The sequence below is a fragment of the Fukomys damarensis genome, unplaced genomic scaffold, assembly GCF_012274545.1.
Source record: "Fukomys damarensis isolate Sample0158 unplaced genomic scaffold, DMR_v1.0_HiC HiC_scaffold_11, whole genome shotgun sequence".
Taxonomy (NCBI): domain Eukaryota; kingdom Metazoa; phylum Chordata; class Mammalia; order Rodentia; family Bathyergidae; genus Fukomys; species Fukomys damarensis.
Window position 1 is genome coordinate 22,576,707 of NW_022900923.1, and position 12,500 is coordinate 22,589,206.

The 12,500-nt window shown below is 33.0% G+C and overlaps 1 protein-coding gene across 2 annotated transcripts in view; it reads left to right on the forward strand.

The window, feature by feature from the left end:
• The window catches only part of Cep350 (centrosomal protein 350), a 174,405-nt gene that overhangs the window by 97,523 nt on the left and 64,382 nt on the right, over positions 1 to 12,500 (forward strand). For both annotated transcript variants that reach the window (XM_033762122.1, XM_010630274.2), the window contains exons 26-27: positions 4,826 to 4,972; positions 6,657 to 6,814. In XM_033762122.1, coding sequence (XP_033618013.1) covers positions 4,826 to 4,972; positions 6,657 to 6,814 — 305 coding nt within the window. The remainder of the gene's footprint in view (positions 1 to 4,825; positions 4,973 to 6,656; positions 6,815 to 12,500) is intronic.

Sequence of the window (12,500 nt, forward strand, 5' to 3'; positions counted from 1 at the left end):
CCCCCTCTCCCCCTCTCCCCTGCCTGCCCTAATAAAATCGGTGGGGTGGGGGAAGAGTTGCTAAGACTCAATCTACTTCTGCTTTGCCATGTTGTGTTGGATTTTGGCCCTCTAGGGATTTCACTTAAAACGCAGATAACCCTTTTTTAATCAGGACAAAAGACTTGGGATTTCTGCTCTGCTTTTGAGAATTCTGACTTAGTTCCTTAGTCTTCTGTTTTTGCTGTATCAGAACTTGACAGATGCTCAGAAGAATGTGAATGTGGGACCTTCCCCCTCCGTTGTTGCCATTCCAGCTCTGGGTAGCTGGTGGTGGTACTACTGGTATAACCATTTTGAAAGCATTTATTATGCCAATTTGAGGACAGAATATATGACTCAGCAGTTCTGTCTTGGTGTTTATCCTAGAGGAACTTTCACACATATTCACGAGAAAATGGAAATAATGTAATCAGTAAGAGAATAGATGGAACCAAGTTGTGTCATTCACTTTCCTGTCACTAGGATGCAATACCCAACACTCACAATTAAAGGAGTAGAAGTTTATTTTGGCTCACAGCTTCAGTGGATTCAGCTGTTGGTCAACAGACTCCAAAGCAGAAACAGCATGGTTAAAAGGACTTTGCAGAGGAAAGCTGCTCACCCCATGGCAACCAGGAAGCAGAGAGAGAAGGGAGAGACCAGGAACAAGAATACTCCCCAGTGACCCACCTCCATCCAGCCAGACTCCACCTCCTAGCAGTTAGCTTTGAAGTCAATAATGGATTCATCTACTGGTAGTAGAGTGAGCCCATGATCCATTCACCTTCCAAAAGCTCCACTCTGAATACACAAGACTTTAGGGGAACATTTTAGATCTTGACCATAACAAAAGCACATTCCTGCAAAAAATGAATACATTGGATATCAGTACTATCCAATAGAGATTTCGGAAATCATGGCCATGTACTGTATCTGTATATCCAGTATAGTAGCTGCTAGCCACATGTAGCTAGTAACTATCATATTGGAGAGTGTAGCATTAAGTCCAATCATAAAATCATTTTTTATAGAAAAGCAAAGAATATGTAAAATATTATACCAAGTTTTTAAAGAAACCAGGTAATATATGTTCTCTTGAATTGCTCATGCGTCAGAAATACAAAAGCACATAATATACTTCTGGAGAATAAATTCGAGATTGTGATGGAGTTTGGTTTCATCTATGATGATTTTTGAAACAGATTTGAAATAAATGGGCAAACTGATTTACATGTTTAAACCCAAAGGTGTGTGATTCATTTTCCTGTTTGTAATATTTCAGGTTTTTAAAAAGTAAACATGCAGAATATACTCTGATCCAGATGGCTACCCTTGGAAAATTGCACTATAGAAATAAAAGTACCAGGATTGAGAATATATGTACTATAAGATGACAATAAGTAATTTGGTACAACTGTATCCAAGAAGGAGAAAACATTTTTCTATGTCTCTTTTTTTTCTCCATTGCTGAGATAACAAGCACATAACATAGAATAACCATTTTAATAAAGTGAACAGTTAGCTTGTACAATTCAGTTATTCTTAGGAGATGTGTTAACTGTCTGTTAATATAACATTTACTACTCAGCTTAATAAAATAAAAGCTTTACTTTGCCTCAGTTTCAGAGGGTGCAGTTCATGCTGATTTTGAGCTTTAGTGAGACCAAATATATCTTGGCAGGATCACAAGAAGAGGAGAGCTGCTCACCTCAAGGCAGCTAGGAAGCAGCACAGAGAGAGTGACATAAGGAACTGAGGTCCTGATATCCCTTTCAAGGACACCTCCCCCATGACGTAACTTCTTTATCCCTTAAAGTATCTACCACCACCCAGTAATACCTCAGGCAGTGCTATTACACATGAGTCCTTGGGGGACAAACCATAGCAGAAGGCAAGCAAACCTTTTCCTCCTAGAATTCCTTAGAAAAGTCTCATCTTTCTTATAAATTCAAATTGGATAAATTTATATGTTGATTGCTTCACAAACTCAGGTATAAGCCAATAGAAATTTCAAAATATGCTCTGTGGAAATCTTGGTGTCCTTGCAAACCTTTCACAGGTTTTTATAATGATCTGGGAATGGCTGAGGGTTTAGCTCATTGAGCATTTGCTAGCATGCATGAGGCCCTTGGTTCGATATCTAACAGAAAAAAAAAAACTAGATTATGAATTTTTCCTTTTCAGTGTGTGTTAACATTATATATGAAATGACAGAAAAACAATGCTGAGTGAAACTACTGGTGGCTTAGCATTAATTGTACCAGATTGTGTTATCATCATATTCTTCACTACCACACAGTTGCAGTTTTAAAAAGCAAGTTTTTAAAAATAATATCCTGATTAGATAGTAAAAATTAAGTTTATATTTGAGTCTTGGAGTACATGTCTTTTTCATATGTTCTGTGACATAAATGGGAAGCCTAAAACTAAGCACATTTACTGGACATCAGAGTACAGTAATTAACTCAAGGAAAAGTATTTGTGCAACTGTTTGAGTTGCAGGCTGAACTAGCCACCTTTTTTCATGGAATATCATTTTTACTTGAACGAATGATTCATAGGCAAGCTACACTTACTTAATTCTGGTTATTTGACAGATAGTTTATCAAAAATAAACAGTGTGCCAATTACTTGAAAGAAAACACCTATTGGTGTTTGTTGCCAAGGGTAAAATTCAAACTTCCCAACAAAAGTCAAAACTTTGAAAAATTATATCTGCTACGACTACTATATAATTTTTCTTTTGAAGTTAATGGTGATAATAATTAGCGTGACTTTTAAATATTGTATAATGAAATGTGTTAACATTTAGAAAATATTTATGACACAGTGAACCAATGTTTTGCAATTGACTAATGCATGTTGTTAAGAAACATCAAGCCAGACAATAAAGAAGTTTGCAAAAATCTAAATACTGTGTTTTTCACAATTTTCTTTTGTTTTAGAAAATATAATTATTTTCTTAAAATTCATACCAAGCTGTTACATTTAATCAGATAATGAGAATGGAAAAGACCAAGTAATGTCTGAGTATGATAAAATTAGTTTGACCCTAGGAGTTCCCTGAAAGGGCACAGGGAAGGGAAACCCAATAGCTCATGGACCACATTTTGAGATAGGTGCTCTAGAGAATTTGTTTATGTTGCCAAATAAACAAGAATAAGACTCCTCATTATAGGATTATTTGTAATAGTAAACAATAAAAACATCTTAAAAATCCAACAGCCTAAGTAATGGAAAAGTAAAATGTATATTTCTCCAGTGTAATTTTATGTAGCCTTAAAGGATGTAAATTAACATGCAGAGATAACAAAAGCAGTATGTGGACTGAGCATGTAGCTCAGTGAGAGAGCACTGTTTTCAAATGAGGAAGCTCCTCTGTTTGATCCCCAGCCTCCAAAAAAAAGGGAATATCTGTATGTAAAGTCAGACTGAAAATATATACATATATACATATATTACTTACAATGTATTAAAAAACATACAAACCAAACAATATATTTTTCTTTACAAGTAAATACAAATAATTGTGGAAGAATTTAAAAAGAAGGAAATGTACAAATTCCATAATGGTTACCTCTGAAGAGTCACATCATGGTATTGTGGACTAGTTTTCTCTGCAATGTTATAGTTCTTTATACATTACAAAATTGTAATGTATTTCTTTATTAATTAAAAACTAGGAGAAAATATGACAGTATTAACAGTTGTTAATTTGGAGTTTTAAAATGTGGATCTGTATTATGTACCTTGCCACATTTTCTGGTAATTTCAAAAAATTTCTCAAATGTAATATAATGCTAAGTAAAATTTTAATGTTATACTTTATTGATAAATTTATAAAGTATGATCAAACTATAAGGTGAATGTTCACATTTAAGATATTTATTACAGTGAAAGACACATTGTCATTAATCCCCCTAGCTCTGAATATATTTATACCATCACACTTGCTGCCTTTGGAAGCAGCTGTAGAAGTCCTCCTTTATGAACGTGTTTCTAGACGTGATTAAAAAATATGATGGGTACTGCTGCCAGTTGCCATCCAATAGAAAGACAGGTTCATAAAAAGGCAGGATGTGGTTTGTCCTCATCCACTTTGTTCACCATATGTGCCATGCAACTTCTGGTTTTTCTCAATACTTGAAATGACTGTGAAATAAACATTTTGAATCGATTCAGGACATTAAGGCAGCCAGCCACAGCAGAGCAGCTAAAGATGGTCGTGAAAGAGAACTTCCAAAATTGTTTGAAACAGTAGCAAGAACAAGGGGATAAGATGTGGGGATAGGGGTTGTATTTAGAAGAGGATTAATGGCAATGTATCTTTTACTGCTGTAAGTTTTAAATTTTTTTATCAAACTTCAAATTTTTGAAAAAAAGGATTGTCTTTGTTAAATTTTAACAGCTTTAAATTATTATTTCAAATAGTTAAAAATTATAAGGGTCTAAGAATTTAGCATTACATTAATAAGTTTACTTGATGTGCAGATATTAAACAGGTAAATGTAAAGACCAAATAGCCTTGTGGAAAAATGTGGATGATATATGTTAAGTTTAAAAAGGACTAGTAAATTATCAGTGTGTTTTAATTATAATTTTTTTAAATTAAGGGATCATTTTAAACAATTTTAGAGTGATACATAACTTTCCCTCACTAAAATGAAATTTTGCAGTGTTACTGTGTTTCTTTTGAAATACTATGTATTTGTAATGTATGACTGTTGGATTTTTCTTTTTAAAATGTTACTTTGGACTTAACTGCTTCAAATCTCAATCCCTTTCTTAACTCTTCAAACCTTAGGCAGAAATAAAACGTCTTCAAGAAGCCAATAAAGCAGCTCGAAAGGAAAGACAACTGATTCTTAAGCAGCAGGAAGAGATAGAAAGGATCCGGCAGACCACTATAAAATTGCAGGAGAAGTTGAAGTCTGCAGGAGAGAATAAATTGGTAAATTACATGGAGTTATTACTGGTTTATTTTCTGTCCCATGTAGCTTGCTAATACCCCACCTCATTTTCTAGTATGATGACTATGTGTATTCAAACAGTGCAATATAACAACAAAGTTGGGTAAAGTTCTGTGTGTGTTTTTTGTATACTATACTGGGAATGCCCCACTGCTCCCCATATGATTGTTATATTAATTTAAAATGTGAACTAAATTGGAGCAGAAAGCTTTGATCTTTTATAACAGTCCAAATGTATTCTTCAGAGTTAATAGGAGTGACTGTTTTCCTCTTTATATGATGCTTATTTCAGCTATCCAATTTTTTTTTTTTTTTTTTTTTGTTCCATTTCCTCTTTTTTGTGCTTTTTTTAGGTTTTCAATTTTTTTTTTTTTTTTTCTGGTACCATGGATCGAACTCAGGTCATTGCACTTGCAAGGCAGGTGGAACCACTGAGCTAAATCCCTGGCCCTCAGCTATCCAATTGTAATGTTACAATGCAACAAGACTCAAAGGAGCTCTTTAGACAAGAACAAAATTTAGGTCAATTCTAAGATACTATGAACGTGTCAGTAGAGTGTTATAAAATCTAAAGCTATATAGTAGTTTTTAAGTCACTATTGTTCTCTACTTTGAAACAATCTCAAACTTACAGGAAAATTTCAAACACACTACAAGTAATTCTGTTTTCCTGAGTCATACCACCGAACATTGCCAAATTAACATTGATACGCTATTACCATGTAATCTATAGACTCTTGCAAATGTCTCCATTTGTAACAGTAGTGTTACTTTTATAGCAAAAGTAACTTCAAAAATGACATTTAGTTTTCATGTCTTTTTAGTCTTCAGTCTGGAAAAATTCTTGGCTCTTAATGATTTTGACACATTAAAAATTTTTGTGGCCGGGTGTGGTGGCACACACCTGTAATCAGGAGGATCGCTGTGAGCTCGAGACCAGCCTGGCCTACATAGTGAGTTCCAGGTCGGTCTCAACTACATAGTGAGACCCTGTCGTAAGAAACAAACAAAACAAAAAGATTATATGACTTTTTTTGTTTCATAACTGGGGATTGAACACATGACCTTGCTCTTGCCAGGAAGGCATGGTACCACTGAGTTAAATCTCCAGTCCCTGTATGACATTTATTTTGTATAGTGATCCTTCTCTAACTGAACTTTGTGGGTCGGGGATTTAGCTTAGTGGTGCCGCTGCCTGCCTCACAAGTGCAAGGTCCAGCATTCGATCCCCGGTACCAAAAAAAAAAATTCTTTTAAGCTGAATTTTGTTTGCTGTTTCTTTATGATTACCAAACTCATGGTGATCTTCCTCCTGCTTCAGCCTCCTGAGTGATGGGATTATACAAGTATATCACCACGCCTGGCTTGTTTTTGGATTTTTTCTGGAGTTCTTTGAATTTCTCTTTCTTTGCTTGTTTCTTTTTCTTTTTTTCTTTTTAACCATTACAGGTATTACAAACAAGCCAACCAACCAATATTTGGTAAAAATGTACATAACAGAAATTACCTTTACCCATTTTTATGTGTAATGCTTTTGTCCTTTAATTAACATCTGAATTTCAACTATTACATACATTGTTTTTGAATTTAAATTTAATTTTGAATGGATATGTTTAAAATCTCTTCAAGATCCTTATAAAAATTTTGCTTCTTTTTTGTTTTCAGGAATCCCATAGTGATGATGATACAAAGAATAATAAAGCAACTCGTCCTGGTCCAACTGATTTGGAGACACGCAGTCCTTCTCCCATTTCAATCTCCAGCAGTGAAACTAGTAGCATCATGCAGAAACTAAAGAAAATGAGAAGCCACATGGATGAAAAGTAATTCATTTTTATAAGTATCTCCTGTTTATAGTTATATCAAAAGAAGAGGCAACAGATATTTTTAATATACTTCATTATTAGATTAAGATTAATTATTAATAAATTAGATTAAGCAAAAAATCAGTGGCATTTTAACAATTATTAGGTCAACCTAGAAGTCAGTTAACTGTAGATCTTAGTTATGAGACAATTTTTCTCATTTTAATGCAGACAAATTTCTTATTAAAAAACCAAAATAGTATTTGCAAGTGTACCTATCGCAACATTTTTTCCTTTCGAAAGGACATGTCTTTCAACTTCAGGAGCTACTGATGGTATATGTAGTTGGCATCCCATCTTTTCACCCTTTCTCAGGCCTCAGGCATTTTCAAACAGAAGAGTAAAGCTTCAACTTCGTGAGTAGTTGTGAGTTGCTTAGCTGACATCATAAAAACTATGTTCCTGAGGTGTTAAATGATTTGACACTCTAATATTTTTCTAAAATACTTGTAATAATTCATTTTTAAAGAAAGTTTCTCCTACTTAGATGTAGTTCAGTTGCACATTAGCTTTGAGCATATAAAATGACATTTATGTGATAGTTTTTTTGATATACATTTAATTAAATATGGTTATAAAGTAGCTTCTTGTGTAGCTAATCCTCACCTCTAACCCTAACCCAAATCCTAAGCATTTTATTTTTCATTGAGGTTCTTTATTTCTTAGTATTACAATGGAATAATGAGAAAATAAGAAGAAAAATATGAGTCTTTGCCTCTGTAATCTATATCCCATACCTAGGTTTCTTAAAATATCCTCTATTAGAAATTTTTGTTCATTGTCATTTAAGTTAGCAGTTTGAACCACAGAATAAACTTAAGTTGTCTACCACACATTACCGATTGTACAGTGTACCACACATTACCAGATTTAATAATGTTCTGTATTTATATATAATACCACTCTATGATTTAATGAAGATGGTTAGACATTTATAAGTAAAATCCATACTTCCTGTAAATGTAGTTATACATTGGCATTGACACTTCATTGCAAAAAAACCCCAAACATTTCATCAATTAAGAGTAACTCATTTAGGCCAGGCATGGTGGCACATGCCTTAATCCCAGCACTCGGGAGGCTGAGGCAGGAAGATCACTGTGAGTTTGAGATCACCTGGGCTGCATAGTGAGTTCCAGGTCAGTCTCAAGTACATAGTGAGACCCTGTCTCAAAAAAAAAAAAAAATCATTGATTATGAATTTTTTAAGTGGATACATTTTTAAGATCAATATACATGTGGGTGAAAAACAAATATTAACAAGTATGTGAATATTCCCTTTGGATGAGTTCCATGGGATAGGCTAAGTAAGGTTTCTTAGAATAAATACTGGTTGAAATTTAGGCTAAAGATGCTTTCTTCCTTTTCTGGTAACCTACAGAGGCATGATGCATTGCCCCAGAGATATTTGAATTCAAAATCTGAATAATAATAATTTTTATTACTGACTTGCATTATTATCTGTCTGCACATGTCTTTGAATGATAAATGCTGGAGGAAGAGAGTTTCAGGGGTAATTTCTTTGCTGACCTCCTTGATCCTGTATTTCAATAAGATCTTCATTATCAGTCTCTATTAATGATATTTTAATAATTCAACCATATCTGTAGAAGAAACTGCTAATCCTAGTCTGTGAGGTCAGTTTCTGTGGTACTTATTTTAGATTTGGTTAAAGCTTTAAAAATCCTACATAACAACTTCAAGGATTGATTTATTAACTTTTTTCCAAGTTTTTTTTCCAAGTTCCAACAAACAAATAAAAAAAAAAGGTGTTGGAATACTAGCTTAATAAATAAAGAATTGCTTAATTTCGTAATCACTTACTGTAGTAGATACCTAAGCAAAATTATTTTAAATTCTACTTTGTGACCAGTATATTTTTTGTTCTATGGATTTGTGAAGGTGGTCAGACCTATTTTGTTATTATGAAACACCTGTCAAAGAATTGTTAACCCTCTGAACTGATTTTTGGTTTTTTTGTTTTTTGATGTGGAACCGGGAATCAAACTCTGGGACCTTGCGCTTGCAAGGCAGGCAGCAGAACCACTGAGCTAAATCCCTGGCCAATCTGAACTGACTTTTTAATGACAGATACTTTGTTGAAGTGATGATAGCACTCTTGGCTACAATGAAAGATTTCATTCTTTAGTTCACTGAGAAAATAATGCCTTCTTTAGAATTTATATTTCTAATAAATTAAGGATTTTTTAAAGGAGGACTTTGATGTTCTATTAAAGATATTTTAGAACTATTTTCCTGACTTATTTATTGAGTTGCTGTTTTATAAACAGTTTCTGTTTTAGGGAAACAGCAAGTGTTAGTGAAAAGCAAGAAAACGTTAAAATGTTTCATTATTTATAAGTGGATTTCCTACAATTATGAGACAGATAATTCTCATAAAACAAAACACCATAAAATTGACTCTTCCTGCTTTTGCCAATTCTAATTCAGGAGAAATGTTTACTGAGTAAATGAAACACTGAAATAGTGTTATCTTCAAGCAGTGCATTACTTAAAACACTGTGCTCTTCCATATTGTTAATTATATACTTGATTTCTTAGCATTTATTTGAGTAATGTGTGAATAAGCTAGGTTCTGATGATTATGAAGATAAACATATATCCTGCCCTCAAAGAGTTTAGTCTGTGGAGAAAAAAAACATGGTAAGATTATTTAGAAAAGTGTATATATAAATCTATTGGTCCATGAAAAAAATGAATAGACACAAAAATCTTAAATATTTCTTTTATTCATCACAGTCTGCTTAGAGAACCACTAAAGGGACAAAATTAACTGGCTTTAAATAATTCATAAAAAAGTCAAGCAAATAAATATTTTACATTTTTTTGTCAAAAAATGTGACTTTCTAATGAGTTTTGAAATTTTTACCATTAATCTGCTGAGTGAAAAAATTAAGAATTTTCAGAGGGCTTTTGATATTCTATTAAAGACATCTCAATTAGAATTATTTAAATTTTTAAATATTGTATTAAATTAACACCGTTGTCTTAGAAAAAGTTCTAGCCAAAGTGTAATAGGTAAATAAATTATGATGGTTTGATTATGTGTTTCTGTTTTCTGCAGTTCCAAGGTCAGGAATAATATACTATATTATTTTGCATAAGTATATGCAAATTATTAGGCAATTTTAAATAATAACAGGTTTTACTAAAGGATAAAACACTAAACTGTGTTTTCTTTTAGGTCAGAACTATCATTATCCTTATCCTCTTGTTTGCATATTATTAAATATTTGAAAGAATCCACTTTGAAAATTTAAAGCTGTGTTCCGTTTTTACTTACAACAATATAGACTTAAATAATTATAAATCCAGAAGTATTAATAAAATTAAGGTATTAAATTTTTGTTTTGTTTAATATCTTTTAGAATTGAATGATTTTAGACCAAGTTTTATTTATATTTTAGTCCTGGAGGGTGGAGGATTTAGCTCAGTGGTTCTTCTGCCTGGCGCACAAGCACCAGGTCCCGAGTTAGATCTCCAATACAAAAAAAACAAAAAAATTTAGTGCTGGGCATGGCAGTTCTTGCCTGTAGTCATAGCACGCTGGGAGGCTGTGAGAATAGCAAGTTCCAGTCCAATCTAGACAAGTTGGCAACTTGGCAACTTAGCAAGACCCTCTCTCAAAATAAAATAAGAAGGGCTGGGAATGTAGCTCAGTGTGAAGATCCTGGGTTCAATCCCCAGTACTAAGAAAGTAAATTAAATAGTACGTAAAGTTTAAATAATTGTTCCTTTATAGCATTATTTTACAATCAGTTGGAATTCTGTCCTAATTACATTAGTCTAGTGCTGGGGCGGGGATGGAGTTGGCTTATGTCACATAGTCTAGCAGTGTATTGAAGTCTCAAGAAAAGTGGGAGTATTTGGAGAAAGAGTAATAAAATTTTAGAACTAGAAGGGCTTTTTGAAAAGTCACCTTTGTCTCATACGAATAAATTTGAGGCCCTTGGAGATTAAGTAACTTGACCTAGGTCACACACATAGCAGACTAACAGAACTATAAACAGAATTCTGCTTTCTGGACTTCTGCCACCTAAAGCTAAGTTTAGCTTTATCTGCATTCAACTTCATAAATTTTGAAAGCTACATTGATGGCCTAAGATTATCTTTTACAGAAACTTTATCCTTCTAAATAATCATTATTGAAACTGGAATAATGTTGGATGGTTCATTACTTGCATCGTATATAAGTACAGTTTAGATGTATGTAAAAGTGTGATTTTAAAAGCAAATTAATCATTCATTAATCCCCTAAATTCAAACATTATAAAAAATGATTTTCATATTAGATGAAATGTGTTGTATATCTGACTCTAGACCAGTATTCTTTTACCATCAAAATCCTTGTTGGGAAGTGCCTTGACATCAACTATAAACAGTATCAGTATCAATTGCTGTTAATAAAGGCTATTAGTATCATTTTTTGTTAGTTGACATTTATGTCTCCATCATTCATAAATTTTATTTCTTACCTCTGCTGCACCTTAGAGAATTAATTCAAGTATGAAGTACTGCTCCTTTATCTTGACTTTTATTCAGTGTTTTAAAAATTGTATTAATACTAGTATGTATTTATATTAAGTAAGGAAATACAATTCTGAGAAGAAATTGTAACTTTATGATTAAGTTAAATTTATACTGTTTCTTAAACTGTTTTATTTTCATTTTCAATAGAAAATGGGTAGTGGCTAATAAGCCATTTCTTCTACTCATTTCTAAACTAGAGCTTTTGAGTATGTTTAACCTTTCAAATGAAAAGTAAACATCAGTTCCTGTTCTTAGAGAGAAAATTATTGGACTGGGAAAGAAATGCAACTTGTATATTTTTATAGTTTATTTCACGTGTTGCAATATTATTTTACCTTTTGTATTAGGTCATGCATGCATTTAGCAGTTATTCACTCAAAAGGGTAGGTGATACTTGAATGTTATAAGTAGATTTTTTTGAACTTTTTGCCATATAAATTTGTTTTTGCATAATATTTTGATAATTGACATCAATATTGGTTTATTATACATTCATAAGGAAAAGTATTTGTGAATAGGGAATGGAGGAACGGGTGAAGGGAGGGCAGGGGTAAGGGAAAAAAATGAGAACCAAGACCTGTCTGTCCTGTAAAGGTACAAGATCCCAATGATGAATGTAACTGTACTGTGTACCTAAAATGTACCAATAAACTCAATGAGGAAAAAAAAAAGAATGGCAAGGAAAGTTGCAGTGTCTTACTACAATTTGCAAAAATATTTTTCCTTTAGCTTCTGTTCTGAAAATCAAGGCAATCCAGGAGGGTGTGTGTGTGTGTGTGTGTGTGTGTGTGTGTGTGTAGATGAAGGGGAGATAAAGTACTATATGTGGGAAAACTAACATAAAACAGTCTGTTATCTAAAGGTATATGTACACAAGTTTAAACATACTTTTTAAAGTCCAAGTAAGTGGCTGGATTTATACCTAGATTTTCTGTATCTAGTATCTATACTGATATTACTCCTTGCCCTTCCAAGGCTATAAATATTGCCTTGATCTATGAGTTTTTGTGTGCATGTGAACAGGAGCATGCTCTGTCAAAGAGAATTAACCTTTGCAAATTATTACTAGACTTATTTATCCTTTCATACACAT